The 19,461-nt window shown below is 40.4% G+C and overlaps 1 protein-coding gene and 1 long non-coding RNA gene across 2 annotated transcripts in view; one reads left to right on the top strand and one right to left on the bottom strand.

Annotated features, from left to right (window-relative positions):
- The window catches only part of ift80 (intraflagellar transport 80 homolog (Chlamydomonas)), a 45,670-nt gene that overhangs the window by 21,972 nt on the left and 4,237 nt on the right, over positions 1–19,461 (bottom strand). The window contains exons 6-8 of the mRNA XM_089014455.1: positions 16,086–16,195; positions 14,512–14,601; positions 14,290–14,427 (exon numbers count right to left, since the gene is read on the bottom strand). Coding sequence (XP_088870581.1) covers positions 14,290–14,427; positions 14,512–14,601; positions 16,086–16,195 — 338 coding nt within the window. The remainder of the gene's footprint in view (positions 1–14,289; positions 14,428–14,511; positions 14,602–16,085; positions 16,196–19,461) is intronic.
- Positions 1–19,461, top strand: part of LOC148888601 (uncharacterized) — a 33,303-nt gene that overhangs the window by 12,797 nt on the left and 1,045 nt on the right. The window contains exon 2 of the long non-coding RNA XR_016117233.1: positions 6,241–6,295. This is a non-coding gene — a long non-coding RNA (uncharacterized LOC148888601). The remainder of the gene's footprint in view (positions 1–6,240; positions 6,296–19,461) is intronic.

The following is a 19,461-nucleotide window of genomic DNA, read 5'->3' as shown; positions in this document are numbered from 1 at the left end:
CAGGAGTAAAAAAACAACCCAATTCAATTTTATGGACATCACCACTTCACCAAATTTTAATACCAATGGGTCCATGTACAGTACACTGAAGCTAACGAAGAGCTACGTTACTTGCTAGCTGACTATTGCGAGCCAAACTAGCCAAGAGTTAACAGCCTTAGATAAATCACAACAGTTGAACGACGCTCAGCAAAGCCAGCTGGCTTCAGTTTGCCTGTGGGGTTGTGCGCGCAGGACAGGACCTGGCAGTGCAGGTACAGAACGTAAATCCTTGCACACAATAAACAAAACACACATGTGCGAGTGTAATAGACACTAGACATATATACAAGTTTCTAGCCACAAACACATAGTGTGTATGAAAACGCTGACACAGAGCTTCTCTTTTAAGAGCAAACCGATTCTGTAAGGTGCAAACACGAGCAGGAGTTGGACTATTAAAAAAAAGCCATTTGTTTTGGGGGAGCATGCGTTGATGGGGTTTCATCAATCTTTTGTGGAATTATGGGGCTTGTAAACGTCAGCTTGCACTGACCCCTCTAATCAAACCGGGGTTGACAACAAAGATAAGAATCGGTACAGACGGCACAGCTCCTCATCTGAGTAATATTCAGTCCACCAAGTAAATTTGCCATTTTCAGAGGCACACAACAACAACAAACCATCTTGGAGTGAGGGAGTACGATGAGGAGCTCTACAAATATCCGGCAGATAGTTTGGACCTCTGTGACTGGAGAGTGGCACAAGTTTGGAGCTTTGTCGACGCGATGGAAAGAAGGGGGGGGGGGGGCAAGCTCGAGAATAGATAAAGCAAGAGAGAGAAGGTGGGGTGAGCGAGAGACACGAGACAAGACACGGAGTAAGAGAGACAGAGCGAAAGGGAGGGAGGGAAGGAAAGAGTAATGATCTGCACATGGTTTCATGCTGGAGCCTCAACATAGTAACCATAGACACATGCTGGGGCCTCATGGGACTCATCAGCAAGACACAGCTGTGAGCTGGACAGCAGAATTCTATTAGCACCAACTATGCAGACATGTGCTTACAATCTCTCTGACACACACTAACACACACACACACACACACACATTTTAGGTACCAGTATTTGGTTATGGTTTGGCAAGCTACAAAGGGTTAAAAACCAACTAGACTCTTTACCCAACTTTAACGCCATGCATATCAGGTTGAGAGTCTCAAAAGAAGTACCAAAAATAAATCACTTGATCAAGGAAAATACCTATAAGTCGACGATTGGATTGGATTTCCCTTTATTAGTCTCGCAGTGGAGAAATTTACATTTCACAGCAGCAAAGTGATGAAAGGTATGAAAGTAGAAAAACAAAATACATGAGCTGCTGGATGATGGCAGGAACTAAAAAGTTGCCTTGACTTCCAACTTCAATTTGTTTTCTTTTGCCAGGCTCTTATTGCAAATCAACCCCGCTCACTGAAATTGATGCTGGGGGAATAAAGAACTATAGCACTGCGTTGTTGTAAAATATAAATAGGACCTGAGGTATTGATTGTTTTAATCATCTATTATTAACTCATTCACTGCCGTTCCCGAATTTTTTCGGGAATTGAAAATATGATGTACAGCGCCATTCCCAAATGTGTTTGAGTTTTGTTTTCTCTTGCTGGAGGTGCCGATAAAGCTCCGGCCAGACCTCTGGCAATGTTCATTCCCTTCCATGAGGGGGCAGCATTTTTCTTTTTTCCACGTTACCACTTTGTTCCAGCTTCAGCTGTTACTAAAGCGCTATATAAACCAATGTGGACCGTATTTATTCGAGTATAATGCGCACGCATGTGCACCCCTAATATTCAATTAAAAATCTGTGTAAAATTTTGTTTCACTTTTTCTCAGCTCAGACCAAGCATCGTGATAAAAATCATTTATTGACAATGTAAACACTGAATCGAAACTCTGGATATTGGTAATTGTGCAAAACAGCAATGCTTAACTCACGTTTCAGTGTGAGTGAGGTGAGGAAAGGCAATGAACCGTAGCTAAAGAAATGGTAATCAACAATAAAAAAAAAAGGAATGCGCATGATCTGGGTCTTTTAAAGCATTAAATGTATATGAGCATTTTTTTCCCAGGCCTCGTGCCCATTATAACGCACACCCAAACTGAGTTCTTTTTCAGGTAGAAAATTTTGCGCGTTATACTCGAATAAATGCGGTATGTATTGCATTGTATTTTGGACAGCCGCCCTAATTTAAAGCTCATACAACTCCTGACCCATATAGTTTAGGAATGAACTATTTTTTTCTGATGAAAGAGGAGCGCCTAAGCTTTCTTACACTACATTGAATGTTTATGTAGTTCTAAAACTCAATATTCTGTGGGTCCTGCGATTTGAGTGACAATGACAAAAACCCTGGCACTGGTGTGGACACATTTTTGCACGTCTGACAGTGAATGAGTAAATCTGTCGATTATTTTCTGGGATTGATTGATCAGATTTGATTAAAAACACTTCCAAACAAGTGCATTATTTCAAAATTGACAGTGCAAAAAATACACAAACATTAAATTAATTGAGATTCAGTTCCTAGTTTGATCTGAACCACGTGAGGAAATGGGCAAAAATTGAAATTCGGACAATCTTCCACATTCCACAACTATGCACGAGAAGTCGATTGAATTTGACGAAACAGTCTGTAGGTTTGAACGTGAATGCAATTGGCTGCTGACCAGATGAGGGTGAACCTGGCCTAGTGAATTGTTATTGACAGCCCAACCCCTGACCCTAGTGAGAATAACCAGTGCAGAATAGCAATACGGGTAGATGGGAAACCAACTGTGTAATACGCTGTGCCTTTAAATAGCGTGGCCAAGCGAGTTTCGCTCTCTCGCTATCTGTGTGTGTGTGTGTGTGTGTGTGTGTGTGTGTGTGTGTGTGTGTGTGTGTGTGTGTGTGTGTGTGTGTGTGTGTGTGTAATAGCACAATGTTTAGCTCTGAATAGCACAATCATTTGAACTTTTCACTTTCTTGGGAGCCATACCGAGGGCCGGTTTACAGGGGGAAAAACATAGCTGGCTGAAATAAGTAACACACAATGAATTATGGTCATTCTGTGTCGAGAAAGTGCAACGGAGCACTCAGTGTGGACGTCAGGAAAATGGAAGAGTGAAGTCTCTGAAGTGCACTTGTAACTCATGTCGTTGCTTTTTTGGGAGTGGGGGTTAGGGAGGGGTACATAAAAAAATAAATACTATTTTATATCAAACTGTTAACATTTGGGAATAATGAGTAACATCTTGCTCTTGGAGACAAAGGGGATGTTCATGACAAAAGTAAACAAATGCATGTAAATGACCAAAATGCTCCATTTATTGACCCCCACCCAAAAATACTATGTCCATTTGTTGTCATTTGTTGTCTAAAGTGATATTGTTATTTTGGGGGTGGGCCCAGATACCAAAATGCAAGACTTTTTTTAATAATATTCTACATATTATTTCCAAATTCAATGCTTTTAAGACTTTTGAAGACCTCATCTGCGATAGGGTTTCAATAGTCATTTAATTTTTCATCATTAATTCATTCACTGCCAGACGTGTGCAAGTAATGTGTCCACTCCATTGCCAGGGTCTTTGTCATTGTCACTCGAATTCCGGGACCCACAGAATATTGAGTTTTAGGACTACATAAACATTCAATACAGCGTTAGAAACCTTAGACTCTCTTCTTTCAGCAGAACAAGAGTCAATTTCTAAATTATATAGGTCTGGAGTTATATTCGTTTGAAATGAGTATGAGTGTCTAAAATAAAATGCAATACATACATATTGGTTTATATAGCGCTTTAACAAGAGCTGAAGCTGGAACAAAGCATTAACATTGAAAAAAGGGAAATGCTGCCCTCTCGTGGAAGGAAAACACCTTTGCCAGAGGTCTTACCAGCACTTTATCGGCACTGAAGCATGGAAAAAAAAAACTGAAAAAATTCGGGAATGGCACCCTCTGTCAGATTTTCAATTCCTGAATAAATTCGTGAATGGCAGTAAATGAGTTAAAAATCGATATACACTGGTGCTAAGTGAAATCCGGCAATGAAGATTAAAAAGGGTGAAAATAAAGCTTTGCGTAGGAGTTGAGAGCCACAAAAATATTCAGTCCTAATGGGGGTTTTGAGTGCTACTTTCCTTGTAAGGGAATATATTTTGATCCAGCTCTCGTTTTCTCTTTTAACAAGTCCATTCTATGACAAATGCTGCCAACTGTGGAAACCAGACATTGTCCATGTCTATTTGGGTGCCAAAAAGTGGGACAAACACAGCGGGATACACAACCTTTTCTAAGCCCCAAGTCCTCAATACGCCGCTTAATGAACTCAGTGTTGGCAACAACGTTTGAAAAGATATAGCGGTTGCAAAAGTCCTATTATCCGGCTGCATTGGTTACCCGGTGACACCCTCGTTCCACCTTTTCATTCCTTCTTTTTTTTCTGCGAGTGTGACATGTTTGTTTAACAAGTGGCGCTTGTTGTTTCGCAAAGAATGATAAATTTGCCAAGCGGGCTGAGAGAAGGGGGTTTGAAACAGTGGTGATCTGGAGAAGAAAAAAAAGCAAAGCAAGGAAGGAGAAACTGACATCTTTTATGTAGACCCAGCTTTGGTGCCTAGGCCAACTTTATAGGATCTCAGCCCACTCCCCCGCCCTATCGAAACTCTTCCAATGGCAGTCTTTTTCATTAGCTACTGGTTCCCAACAAGGCACGCCATTAGCACAACCCTAGAGAGGTCTAAATACAATACAGCGTCATACAGCGGCTTTTACGAATCCTCATGTATCGAAGGTTGTCGTCATGTTTTTTTTTCCGCTTTTTTAGTTTTTCAGTTAACTGACCATCCTTTTAATTATTTTTGTTTGAATTGTAACATGTATTTACAGACGCTCCCCACCTAACGAACGAGATACGTTCCGAGCGGTCGTTCGTAAGGTGAATGTGTTCATAAGTTGCTTCAGTGCTATATTTTGTACGGAATGTATGTTTAAATCAAACACTGAATGGGGAAGTATAAAACACAGATGCTCTAACAAGTGGTCAAATAAATTCACACCTACTTTAGTACGTCAACAAATATCCTTGGATCTTCAGTGAGCCTTTACTGAAGCTGCTGGCACGTAAATACCGAATTACGTGCCAGCAGCCATTACTTTTTGTTAAGCATCGCGTCCTCCTGGAGCGTCAACTGAGAACAGGGATTTTCTCCCCGCCCACATACTCTACACAGCCAATCGTAATTGAGCTCGGCGGATCGGGGCCTGAACACGTTGGCAACACGTCAGCTTTTCTGATTGGTCAGCTTTGGTATCCGGCGCGTAAACATCCAGCCCTTGAAACCTCCAATGTGTCTGTGTGTATGCGTGAAGTACAGTATCCAGCCAATCGCAAGCGAGCTCGGCCGGAATAAGGCACGCAATAAAAAAAATCTAACTTACAGCACATCTGTCCAAACATACCCGCAAAAATGTTCATATGTACCGTTATTTGTAACTGGAATGTTCGTAAGTTGGGGAGTGTCTGTATTATCGTGAATTTCGGCTTAGTAATAGTCAAGTCTCCATATAAGCACTAATATTTGAACAATTTAAATGTGTTATAAAGCGGACATGGAGAAAACATAGAATACGTATGGCGCTCTGCTTTTTCCTGCCAGAGAGCAGTCTCGACTCCGCCAAAAAGAAGAAAGGGAGAGTGCTGAAAGCAAGAAATAGCATGCGAGAGAGCAGAGACTTGTCAGGGGAGGGCACTTTGTAAAGTAAAAGTGGGGGAAAGAGGGGGTTGGGGGTGGGGTGGCCCTGTACTGTAGCCGGAGGGAGGGGCCGGGGGTGGAGGGGATTGGGGAGGGAGTGAGAGAACTGCTCTGCTGCTGACTCAGGATTCCCTTTGTTTGACCACACTCCCTCAACTCTTGCTCTACTTCTCGGTTACACACACACACACACACTCCCTAACATACACTGCTTTTCTTTCACGTGACGTTCCTTTTCATCAAAACCATACTATTTCAATTTGTGTACTCCCTCGTGGATCATTCTCCCATGTTTTCCAAGCTCTTACTATGTGTTTCTTTTCTCTTCCTCACCTCCCACAATAAAAGTGCCCATTTCATATGATGAAAACAGATAAATGGGCCCTGACTAATAAATCTGTAGCGGTTTCTTTTGCTGTTTCATGCTCCACCAACGGTGGCTGACTCTGCGTTGTTTTATTCCCTTCCAGGAGTGGCGATTTCCAGATGTGGGTTGGCGGCTGGCATCAAGTCACCAAAAAGCAGGTCAGGTATAAGCACCCCTTAATGGAAGACTTATTGGAAGGGAAGCCAGGGGTGAACGCAAGCATGTCACACAGGATAAGAGGCTACACGGCTAAAAAAAAAAAAAAAAAAAGAGTGAATGCCGGCCCTTGAACAGTAGTGGAGTTCCCACTTTAGTGTTGAGGATGGACAATCTGTTTTTTGTTTTTCACAACAGTTTGCACAGAGAGAATGGCTGTTTATGTAGCAGCACAGTGCAATGCCATGAACTCAATTGCTGCCAATTCAGCACTATGACCATGAATCGAATATGTCAAGTATATAAAATAGTAAAAAAAAAACATCTCAGTTCAGTTACAAATCTTGACAGGGAGACAGACAGACCGCATAAAAAATAGTTTGAAAAAAAAACATCTTAGTTCAGTTAGAAATCTTGACAATGGAGGACAAACCGCATGTAGTAAAGTAACAAACTACTGCTTGGTAGTGGAAATTAAATTTTAAAAAAAGGCAAGGAGAATAGGGTATGAACATTTTGATGCTCAGCCGTTACTAATACTTCAGGGACAGTACAAAGCTCACAAAGACCTCAGGGTGAGCACCCTTGGACTCCTCAAGAAAAAGGGAGGTAAACAAGGCCAAAAGCGAAAGCAGTTGGGAGCGGTGATAAGCGTAAGGTAGACCAACACAGCCTGACACGAATCGGGGTGGGGGAACATGAAGGGACTCTCATTCATCCTCAAAGAGGCAATACCCTCCAGGGGAAGGAGGGTTGGGTTTGTATGTCGCAGTCAAAGAGGGCAATTTGGGAGGAGAATGTTGTAAATCATTCTCCACAGAGTCCATAGACAGTGGTTGTAAATGATATAATTTAAACAAAACATACAAAAAGTCACAAAAAAGTTTACTAGATAGTGCCATTTTAGTTGCCGTTGATTTGCTTTGATGTACTATTATCTCTTAGTTTACTTCTATATCATGCACTGATTTGCTTTAGCTAGCTGAAAGTCAATCGGCATATATAGTATAACCATTTTGCATACTGCAATTCATTCATATCACCAAAAAAATATAACACAAGAATGTTTACATGTGTTTTACTTTAACACGGTTCTGGATACGCGAGTCAGTCATGTCTGGTTGCCATGACTGGATGGTATGATAAAAAAAGGACTTCTGAGGCATGTGGGTTACTTGTGACTGTGTGAAAGTATTGATTTTGGTTGATATTCACTGTAAAAATCAAACATTCTTATCTAAAGAAAGATTACATAAAATATCAGATTAACTCACACACTGCCATTCACAAATGTATTCGGGAATTGAAAATATGACATCGAACCCCATTGCCGAATTAGTTCAGGTTTATTTTTTCATGCTTGGCTGCCGATAAAACGCTGGCCATGGCCTCTGGCAGTGTTTTTTTCTTTCCCACAAGAGGGCGGCATTTCCCTTTTTTTCCATGTTAGTGCTTTGTTACAGCTTCAGTTGTTGTTAAAGCGCTACATAAACCAATATGTATGTGTTGCAATGTATTTTGTACACCGCCCCCCATTTCAAAATGATATGACTCCAGAACCAAGCTAGAAATTAACTTTTTTTCTGACAAAAGAAAAGAGTCTTTGGTTTCTAATGCTGTATTGAATGTTTATGTAGTTCTAAAACTCAACATTCTGTGGGATTCATGTTGCATGTCATTTTCGCAGTTTTAGAACTTGACACAATGTGTCAAGTCCTGAAACTGTGTCAATGACACATACATCCATACACATTAGTCATCGATATGGCTGTGCGAACGTGTAATGTCTTGCCTTATCAAATTCTATGAGCAAAAAATGCCAGCTCTTCAAGTTAATAATACCTCAATTTGTTCAGAAAGCAGTGTGATAGTCATTTCAGTGAATGTAGAATACAGTGATACCTATTTTACGAACGCTTTACCTTACAAACGTTTTGCCTTATGAACATTAAATTGGCGAGAATATAATCTTGGCATACAAACTAGTTTTCGGGAAACACACGGAGCGCCACAATGGCTGGTGGACTAGGTTTTGGCGGAAAAACACCAAACCACATAGTCGAAATGCGCCACGGTGGCTGGCGGACTAGTTTTCCACACCCACTTTCTTTCAGTGCACTCAGTGCAGACGTGGTTTGTTATGAGTGGAGTACTTTTGCTTTTTTTGGGACACAAAAGAAAATTACGGTCGAGCAGAAGAACATCAACGAAAAATACGAACGAGGTGTGCGTTTGTGTGACTTAGCGTCCCAGTACCAGTAGGCTAAGTCGATCATTGCTACGTGTGGCTAAGGGTGTTTCTGTGTTGTCTAAGCAACGGCCTCAGGCAATAGAAGAGGCTGAAAAACTTCTGTTGATTTGGATTAACGAAAAGCAGCAAACAGGGAACATTGTGAGTGAATGTATTATCGCTGAGAAAGCACGGCAACTACACTCGGTTATGAAGAGGCAACTAAATCAACGACCATCACAAATGTAAATAAAACGAATTTATTATACAGTACATTTTATTGGTTTAATTACAATACAAGAGCACATTTCTTATACATAAAATAAGGTATCTTTTGTGTAGTTTTAAGGCTTATTTAGTAGAAAATTATGTTTTATGGGGACCTGGAAACGGATTATTCTCATTTTTAATGGTTTCTTATGGGACATAAATGTTTGGCAGATGAACTTTTTGACCTACACACACTTTCTGGGAACCAATTAAGTTCGTAAGCTGAGATATCACTGTATTGTTCATTTTGACATTTTACAGTAAACATATTTCAATATTTCTCAGTAAAGCACTTGATCAAAATAATTACACCTTCAATATATGTCCTTGACGATGTTCTAATCCTATTACCAGTAACTATTCAACTTATTGTTTATGACTGGAACGGATGTTTGAACATGTTCTGCTATTTCATGTTTCGAAACCTGTGCAACATAAACGAATCAGAAATAGGGGAGTTTACTAGTACATGGAGGGAAAGGGGAAAAGGGGCGGAGAGATATCGGGAAAGGGTTGGGGGTGGGGATGCAAGTGGGAGATCGCCTGGCACAATGACTCCTACTTGTTAGCCAGTGGCAGTGTCAGAGATCGTGACAGGGTCCAGACGCTAGACACCAGCTGCAGCGCCTCGTAAATAGACTGCTGTCTCGCAAGCACATTTGCACGGCAGCGGCGGCTGTGCACGCACGCAGCCAAGCATGCGGGCATATGCATATACTATGGCAGAAACACAGACACTGACTTATTGTTTGTATCCCAATCTTGTACAGTAAAAAAGTACAGCGGACCTTTTTGTATCATGTCTTGTTAAACCTCCCGTGAAGAGAAACTTTGCATGCCCAAAACCTCAACCAAATCTCAACAGAAGCCAATGAATATATCACAACAATAGTGTATTTACTGGTTACCACAATTTGCTTTTACCTCACTACAAACTTGGTCAGTGGATGTGTGTCGATCCCTTTGCCTGAGTATTTAGGGTAAGAGAAAAGTGAAGCCGGACAGGAGGTGAAGGGGTTAAATATGCTGTGGCAATCCTGCTGAGCCAGCAGTTGTAGTTAAAGTGCGAGGTTTCATTGTATCAGATACAGAATGAAATTCCTTCCCATTAGTCATGCTAGTAAGTTTCAAAAAACAGTTGCATCTGCTTATCCCATAGATCGTTACTACACTATCAAGGAATGGCACCCAGAGAGGTACAGCACATCTTGACTGTCCGTGTTTGGGTTTAAAGTTGCACCCACAATTATTGTGACTATATTCACATCATACATGATCGTGATGTAGAGACCTATTTTTTTTTTCTTAATTCCCACTCCTTTTTCTGCAAGCCTCCCACGCAACGCTACAGTACACAATGTCCCGCAGGAGCTTTAGGGAGGTGAAGGCAAGCGTGCCCTTCCTCCAGTTTAAGCGGGGCAGAGTCATAATCCACCTCCTCGTCCTCATCTTCATTTTCATCCTCAGACTGCCTCAAGGAAAGCATAATATAGTCAGGCAAGTGGAGCTGTGGTTTGAAAATTGGGACAGATCCGTCACATCAATAGTCAGAAACAGATGTGTTAGGTGATTGGATCATTGCAAAAAAAAAAAAACTATAAATTGTAGTCACTGTCACCTGTTAATCTTTTGAACTGTAGATTTCTTTTTCAACATTTTGGTCTACACCAAAACCAATTCATACAAGATGGCTTCCTCTGAATTATTTCATCAGATCACTACAATAATCTGGAGGTTTTTCCACAAACGACTGTAATTAAACCCATCAACCCTTTATTGATATATTTATTTATTTTCAAAAGACCAAAAGTGACATTAAAAGAATAAGTCATTCCCCACCCCAAACCATTTAACTCATTCACTGCCAGACATGTGAAAAAATGTGACCACTCCCGTGCCAGGGTTTTTGTCATTGTCACTCATATTCCAGGAAGCACAGAATATTGAGTTTTAGGGGTACGTAAACATTCAATGCAGCGTAAGAAACCTTCGACTCTTTTCTTTCATAAGAAAGCAGTTTTATTTCCTAAATTATATGGGTCTGGAGTTATATGAGCTTGAAATGAGGGCAGCTGTCCAAAATACAATGATATACATAAATATATATTGCGTTTCAAAAACAGATAAAGTTAGAACAAAGCGCTAACATGGAAAAAAGGGAAACACTACCTCCTTGTGCAAGGGAAAAAAACATTGTCAGAGGTCTTGCCAGCGCTTTATCAGCACTCCAGCAAGAAAAACTAAAACCCCAACAAATTCAGGAATGACCCTCTTCGCCATGTTTCCAATTCCCAGGAATGGCAGTGAATGAGTTAATAGAATTTCATTCTCTTGAGTGGTGTGATTTGAATCTCTCCAAAAATAAATATATATATATATATTTATTTTTTTTGAGAGAATAAATATTTGTTGGCTCAGAATTCTTCAGCCTTTTTTTATTTTTTTGCACCGGAGGCAAAGTTACCATTTGATCCTTATTAAGTCAAAATGGAGAATGAAATGCCGCTACGTCACATAATTTAGCTTAAATTCATGTAGAGTAATAACATGTAGACTAACATCCTGTACCAGAATGTAAAGTAATAAAATTTATTAAATTAAAAATATTACACTAATATACAACACATTGTGAGTATAGTTTTTTTCTTTTTTTATTTTAATGTTGCTGTGCCGATGACCATTTTGTGTTTGGGAGCCTTTTACTGAGCAAGTTGCTTGTTCTGTAGCCACAAAGGGACATAAGTCTTCTTGTGCCGGTCCAAAGCCCTGATAAATACAGAGGGTTATGTCAGGAAGGGCATCCGGCGTAAAAGCTTGGCCAAAACAAACATGCAGATCAAACCTCTAAAGATGGAGGACACTGATTTGCTGTGGCGACCCCTTCAAGGGAAAAGCCGAAAGGAAAAGAAGAAGAGGAGAATGAAATGCCAAGCGGCCTCCGCACCAGAACACAGGCCGTTCCGTTTGTTTTCATGACAGAACGTCCAATGCAGCACACTGTCTTGATAAACTAGTACATGTACGCTCAAAGAAGATTAACATGCGCTGCGAGGGCGGCACGTGCGATGTAGTTACTGGCCAAAATGCTCAACAAAAATAAAACGATTATCATTCATTATGCTTTTCATTTTTCACAGATCGCATTTATTTCCAGTTACATGAGTGGCAGGTAATGAGAGCACAGGGCATACAGCCTCTGTCGAGTGGAACATTGCACATGCGAGCAAACAAGCCCTCAATGCAACACAATGCAAACCACAGCACACTGCAGTGACAGGCAATGTGGTAAACATTGTGCGTACTTTGGGGCAAATTACTTATGCTGGCGACAAACAGGAATGCTTTTTTTTGGAACATGAGAAGAGAATGTATTGGGCGGTGGGGGATGGGGGGTATACAAAAAAGACCTCTATTACATTGTCAATGTTTATGCATGGACTCCAGTCCAAAAGAATGAGCCTTTTTCTCATGAGAATTTGGAATTTTATTCAACATTTACAGCCATTGTCCAGAATGGACACTCTGCCTCTTCCACAGTGGAATCAGCTTCCAGTCTGGGCTGTGACGCTGAACTGAGGGTTTTGAAAATGGATGAATTGATCGATAGATTAAATGGAAAAACAAGTCATTTCAAGAGAGAAAATGCCATATGAAAGAAAATAGATTTGATTTTCATCCCCGTTAGATGCTTTTGTTAGCTCCTGCAAGTGAAAATGTCTTCTAAATTTCACACACTATCAATTGGAGCATTTTTGGCAACCCTGCTAAAGTTGGGTAAAATAAATAAAAAATACATTCAGATGTATAAAATAAAAGTTTTACACTTGGTAAAAAACCAAACGTCTCTGCTTTGAAATGCTTTCCTGACTGAATCTGTAGAACTATGCCCCACTCAGCTGTCAATTTTTAATCAAAGACCACTACTCCAACGTATAACTTGTAGTTCACACTTCTGGCACCTGTTTTCAGCAATTATTTTCAAACATCTTTTCCTTTCGGCTTTTCCCTTCAAAGGGTCGCCACAGCAAATCAGTGTCCTCCATCTTTAGAGGTTTGATCCGCATGTTTTTTTTTGGCCAAGCTTTTACGTCGGATGCCCTTCCTGACACAACCCTCTGTATTTATCCGGGCTTGGGACCGGCACAAGAAGACTTATGTCCCTTTGTGGCTACAGAACAAGCAACTCGTTCAGTAAAAGACTCCCAAACACAAAATGGTCATCGACACAGCAACATTCAAAAAAGCAAAAACTATATTCACCATTTGATGACAATGCTCTGATCTTACAGTGAAATGGGCATCTCCTTCCCTACATTACACCACAAACAGTGTCGTCGTCCTTGATAGCTCACTATCTTTTCAATCCTATATAAATAACATAACTCGGTCTGCATATTTCCACCTCCGTAATATCAATCGTCTCCGTCCCTCTCTCACCCCTCACACCGCTGCTATCCTTCCTTAGCCACAGTCTCGTCACCTCCCGCATCGATTATTGTAACTCACTTCTCTTCGGTGTCAATCAAAATTTTCTCCATAAACTCCAACTAGTCCAAAATTCTTCAGCCCAGATCATCACTCGAACCCCCTCCTTTCACCACATCACCCCTGTCCTCCAGCTCCACTGGCTCCCTGTTAAACATCGAATCGAATTCAAATTACTTCTGTTTACATTCAAAGCATACAAACCATAACCTTGCCCCCCCTATTTGTCTGACCTGCTTCAAATATCCGTTCCCTCTCGATCCTTCAGATCCTCATCCTCCCTTCACCTTTATGTGCCTTCTGCCCATCTCACCACGATGGGGTTCAGAGCTTTCAGTCGCTCTGCTCCCAAACTCTGGAATTCACTTCCACCCAACATCCGTAATATTGACTCCCTCCCTACTATCAAATCCCACCTCAAAACCCATCTGTGTAAATTGCATTCATGCTCGAGTTCAATCTGTTATTTTCTTATTTATCTTTTTATTTATTTATGTTTTTATTATTTTCTGTATTGTTTTGTTGATTGTGAAGTGTCCTTGGGTGTTCCGAAAGGCGCTTGAAATTAAATGTATCATTATTAAACAGAACTTCAAAGTCCTTTAAGATGCTTTATCTTCCAGTCACAGTATATATATCTAAATTATCATCTCTTTCCCTACATTACATTACAAACAGAACTTCAAAGTCCTTTAAGATGCTTTATCTTCCAGTCACATAATACATAATAATTAAAGCAGACATTTATAGTATATTTAGAAGTGATCGCTAAATTAAATTTTAATAGCTGCATGATATTTGTGACACAACATCGAAGTCTGTCATGATTCTTTAGAAACTCTTACAGACTCTAGAAAAAATGTCACGTTTCTTTCCTCAGCATAATTGTCCAGTGGGAAAAAAAAATGCCTTTGTGTGTTTATGACTGCACCACTGCGAGGTTAACGGTCACCAAGGGTGGTAATTAAACTATTTTCTGAATGATAGAGAGTATAAAATAAGTGGTCTTACCCCAGTTTTGTCACAGAGTCGCAGAGTATTGAAAGAGCCCACAGCAAACACTTCTCCATCTGGAGCCCAGGACAGTGAGGTGACTGGGTAGTCATACGACAGCGAGAAGTAAAGCAAACGGCCAAAGCTGTCCCACACCTGTTGAAGAGACGAGAGGAATTTGGATGATGTAAAAAAGCAAAGCAAAAAAAAAAAAAAAACACAGAGTAAACCCCCACACACCTTATATTTACAGTCCTCTCCTCCAGACAGTATGAGGTCATTGACTGAGTTCCAGTCCACCTTCAGAATGACCCCATCGTGCGCCTTCCACTAGAGAGAGACAGAGATCACTACTCAGCAATACTGTCATCACACTGCTTGTAAAGAGTAAACGAGGATGTTTTATATACCATATGTATGACGATTTTCTCTTTTTATAATGTGCAACAGTGAGTATTAAAAGGATTTTGGTATTTTGATGTTCTATTTTTTCTCTTGCTATAAACTCTACGTCTTTCATATGTGTTTAAACGGCCCTAAAGAAGGAAGCGACATAAATATTCATGGTTGTCTATGTTATTAGTGACTGTATGAGGTTGTGGAAATCATACTGAATGTGATGGTGGTCCTTTTTCACTGGACTATGGGTTACACCCTTTCATTAGTTATATGAAAGGCTTTACTGCTGTTGGGTTCAAATCTACCCCAATTTTACCCGCCTCACTACAACACTCACTCTAGAACTCCTACAACTGTGAAACCAGAGCCCCGGCACTAAAATGACGGTGAGCTAAATGATGCATAAATATTTAGCCCTAAAATGTGGCAATTTATTTAAAGGTTTATTTGATTCATCTTATTAACATTATTTAGGAGAGGCATCCGACGTAAACGCTTGGCCAAAACAAACATGCAAATCAAACCTCTGAAGATGGAGGACACTGATTTGCTGTGGCGACCCCTGAAGGGAAAACCGAAATGAAAAGAAGAAGTCGATTTCACTAATCAAACCAGATGTTTAACTCATTCACCGCCATTCACGAATTTATTTGGGAATTGCAAATATGACATAGAGCATCATTCCCGAATGTGTTCGTGTTTTGTATTCGGGATGCTTTGCTGATTTCCCATTGCGCCAACACTACATTGTACCATAAAACGCTCCGTACCATTACTCAGTGGTGAACCGTCAAGGCCTGCAAAGCATTCTCTGCTGGCCTAAAAATATCTGAATCACCGACTGATGTTAACTCATTCACTGCCATTCACAAATTTATTCAGGAATTGAAAATATGACAAAAGAGCGCCATTCCCGAATTTGTTCGGCTGTTGTTTTTTCATGCTAGGGTGCAGATAAAGCACTGGCTATGGCCTCTGGCAATGTTTTTTTTTCTTTTCCACAAGGGTGCAACATTTCCCTTTTTTCCATGTTAGTGCTTTGTTCCAGCTTCAGCTGTTGTTAAAGCGCTATATAAACCAGTATGTATGTATTGCATTTTATTTTGGACAGCTGCCCTCATTTCAAGCTCATATAACTCCAGGCCCATATAATTTAGGAATGAACTCTTTTTTTCCTGATGAAAGAAGTCTAAAATTTCGAACACTATACTGAATGCTTATGTAGTCCTAAAACTCAATACTCTGTGCGTCATGGAATTCAAGTGGCAATGACAAAAACCCTGGCACTGGAGTGGACACATTTTTGTATATACGTTTATTGAATTCCAACATTCATTTTCAAAAGTAAAACATCTCTAAAAAGTTCCTGTAGTCCTTTTCACTGTTGATCAAATAGATATTGAAAGATTGTGTACCTGTATGACTTTAGCGCTGGGTTGCAGGGGTTTTATGACCAGGTGTCGACCCGATGTATAGAGGATCCTCTCAGAATCGGGGCCCCATACAACAGAATACACGGGAGACCCTGTAAGAAACACAGAAAATTACCTTTTTTTTTGCAACCCTGGAAACACACGTGATTGAGCCAATTGACATGCACTTACAATATGCATGCATATATTTCTCCTCTTGTATTTGACAAAAGAAAAATTCTCTTAGGGCCACAACAATGATGAACACACTTCTCCGAAGCCATTCATCACTTCCCGTCAGGCTTTTCTCCATCATTCAGCATATAGAAGGCACAACAGCTGTGCAAAGCTGCCTAAAAACTGTGCAACATAGGCACAAGAGTGCGTGTGCGTTTACGAGTTGGGCTTGTGGGATACGCACGTGTGCAGTGCGGGCTGACATTTAACCTTGCTCCAGGTGCATGTGGTTTCTCACAAATGCAAACTGATCACATGATCTAAACCTGACAAAATGAACAAGAGGGGGTTGAAACAAGCTACTAACTCCTGCTTGTTTTAAACATAGTGTCAGCGAGCGGAAAAAAAGGTTAATACAAACGCTCCTGGCGCGAGTGTAGGTGTGTGTTTGTGTGCGTGTGCGCACACACATACTTTTGGGGCTCAGAAGTGCAGCAACACCTGCAGTGATCTAAGAGCCATGTGGACGAAGGCACATCTTTGCAGCGGTGCGTCTCTAGCCAGGTGTTTAACACATCTGTGGCTCTGTTCAGCATCTTACTAGGAACCAGCTCATGCTTCAAACAGCTCCTTAAAAGGGGATTGGTGGGATGTGTTCCTATATACATTCTAGATCTGAATTGGCCATTTCCCCTGGCCAAGGTTGTTCCACGATGCCACCAATTCAATAGGAGTGTGCCATCCATTTTCCCCCCAAAAATGCCCCCTACTTTTCATAATTCATTCACTGACAGACGTGTGCAAATATGTGTCCACTCCACTTCCAGGGTTTTTTGTCATTGTCACTTGAATTCCAGGACCCACAGAATATTGAGTTTTAGGACTACATAAACATTCAATGCAGCGTAAGAAACCCTAGACCAGGGGTCGGGAACCTATGGCTTGCGAGCCATATATGGCTCTTTTGATGATTTCATCTGGCTCGGCGATAATACTAAATACATACTCGTTTTTTTCGCTGTTCATTTCCTGTTTGGGTGGAAAGTGCACATTTGATTGGATGATACTGACCTAGGTTGGCGGAAAGCGCACTGTTGATTGGATGATACTGGCCGTTGTTGAAACAGGTAAACGCCCCTTTTAAAAGTAAAAAAATGACGAGTAATATCGTACACTTCAGTTTGAATAAACCGAAGGATTCGCCTTTGTGTAGAGAAAAGGTTCTCATTCTAATTTGCAATGAAACAATACCATCAAAGAAACAGTTGAATGTCAGTGGCACTTTGACAAGCCCCATGCTAACGTTAACATCAATGTACTTCTGCGAGAGACAGCAGAAAGCAAGTGTGGAGGCTAATGAGCCGTGTGCAGACTAGCTAGCAGTACCTTCGCGTATGGACCCAGCAAGTTGACTTTCATTTCTATCGTTTGGCTGGATTTTTATCAATCATGAGGAACGGAAAACCATTCATGTTAATGGTAAGTACGATCACAAAGTTATTTTAAATAATACATTCTGACATTTTGTTGAAAAGTGGGCACGCGTGCGTACTTTTATGGCTCTCTTAGTCAAAAAGGTTCCCGACCCCTGCCTTAGACACTGTTCTTTCATCAGAAAAAAAGAGTTAATTCCTAAATATATGGGTCTGGAGTGATACGAGTGTGAAATGAGGACAGCTGTCCAAAATACAATGCAATACATACATATTGGTTTATATAGCGCTTTAACAATAGCTGAAGCTGGAACAAAGCGCTAACATGGAAGAAAGGGAAATACTGCCCTTTGTGGAAAGAAAAAAAAAACATTGTCAGAGGCCATGGCCAGCGCTTTATCGGCACTCAAAAACTAAACCCGAACTAATTCGGGAATGGCGCTCTACATCATATTATCAATGCCCGAATACATTTTTGAATGGCAGTGAATGGGTTAATAAGCCCAAAAGCCTGATCAGTTCACAAGTGAGCCAAGTGTAATGAAAACCAGATAGATGGATGTCACTCAACTGTACTCTCTAGTGGAGGCCTTTAATTAAATCTGAGCAAAGGTTTGAAACATTTTGAAGCATTGCTGAATACAGGAGTGGAGGGTTGAATGAAACATGTGACCTTGAGTTGATTTTTCGTTTTCACTTTTGTCTCAAAAGACGCACAAAAAGAAATCCTATGAGACTTAAGATCAGTGAGCATTAACTACAGGTGTTTGAGTGACTCCAAAAGAGGAAATAGAAGCTATCTTAACACAGGAAATGGGTTCACTTGTCTCGACCTTGGCCACTCAGAACAATATGGCTAACGTTACATCAATAATAAGAAGAATGGAATGTACATTGGCAATGTGGTGCACTCACGTGGACAACACATGGAGATTTGATGAAAAAAAAAGAACATTTCGGCAATGCTAGACTCAAAAGTTGTCCATTTATGTGAGACAATGACATCCCACATTTTATACCTTAAGATGATTTTACTTATTATGGTGACGTGTTGTTTGCTTTCAAGTAGTCAGTATTTAAACCGTTTTTACTGCAAAGTGGATGCATTTGCCTAAATGTGTTAGCATTAAGCTAGCGCGAGCAGACTTATGCATTCGCTTCAATACACGTGGAACAATAATCAATTTTGTATATGTTCTACTGTCAATTGAAAAGTGTCAATAAATGGCTCGAAGCAAGCGCCCGATGATCCTTTTTGAAGGATTGTTTGCAATTTGTCAAATAGTAAACAAAAAAAGCCCAGAGGACATATAACTTTGGGGTTCAAAAAGCTCTAAAAATTATATCAGCTGTTCTAGTATCATAAGATATTCACAAGTACAAATAAAGACGCATCATATTAGCACCAATACTGCTAGCGTATTGGTGCGCCCATACTTAAGAAGCTTCCTGTATAATAAATCAAGGTTTTATGATGCCAAAAGATTGACTTTGGAACTTAAATCACTTTGATTCACGTAGATACCTATAGGGAATAATTATTTTGAAATACAGCGTCGAAAAATAATCTGTCGACGAGCATACCGAAAATAAATCAAGTTCATCCTTTAAAGTTTGACAGTAAAAGGCAAAAGGCCGAATGTACGTGAGCACGTGCCTACCGTGAGCAGAGTCAAGCAATGTCAGTCAATGGCTAATCATTTCTTTTCTGATTGCCTTTTAGAATAATATGTTTGTGTTAAAAACCGGATGGCAAAAAAAAAAATTTG

Source organism: Hippocampus bargibanti, linkage group LG14 (genome assembly GCF_051943395.1).
Source record: "Hippocampus bargibanti isolate YZ-2025 linkage group LG14, ASM5194339v1, whole genome shotgun sequence".
Classification (NCBI taxonomy): domain Eukaryota; kingdom Metazoa; phylum Chordata; class Actinopteri; order Syngnathiformes; family Syngnathidae; genus Hippocampus; species Hippocampus bargibanti.
The sequence above is the reverse complement of the archived record's forward strand: the minus strand, read 5'-3'. Positions and strand labels throughout refer to the sequence as shown.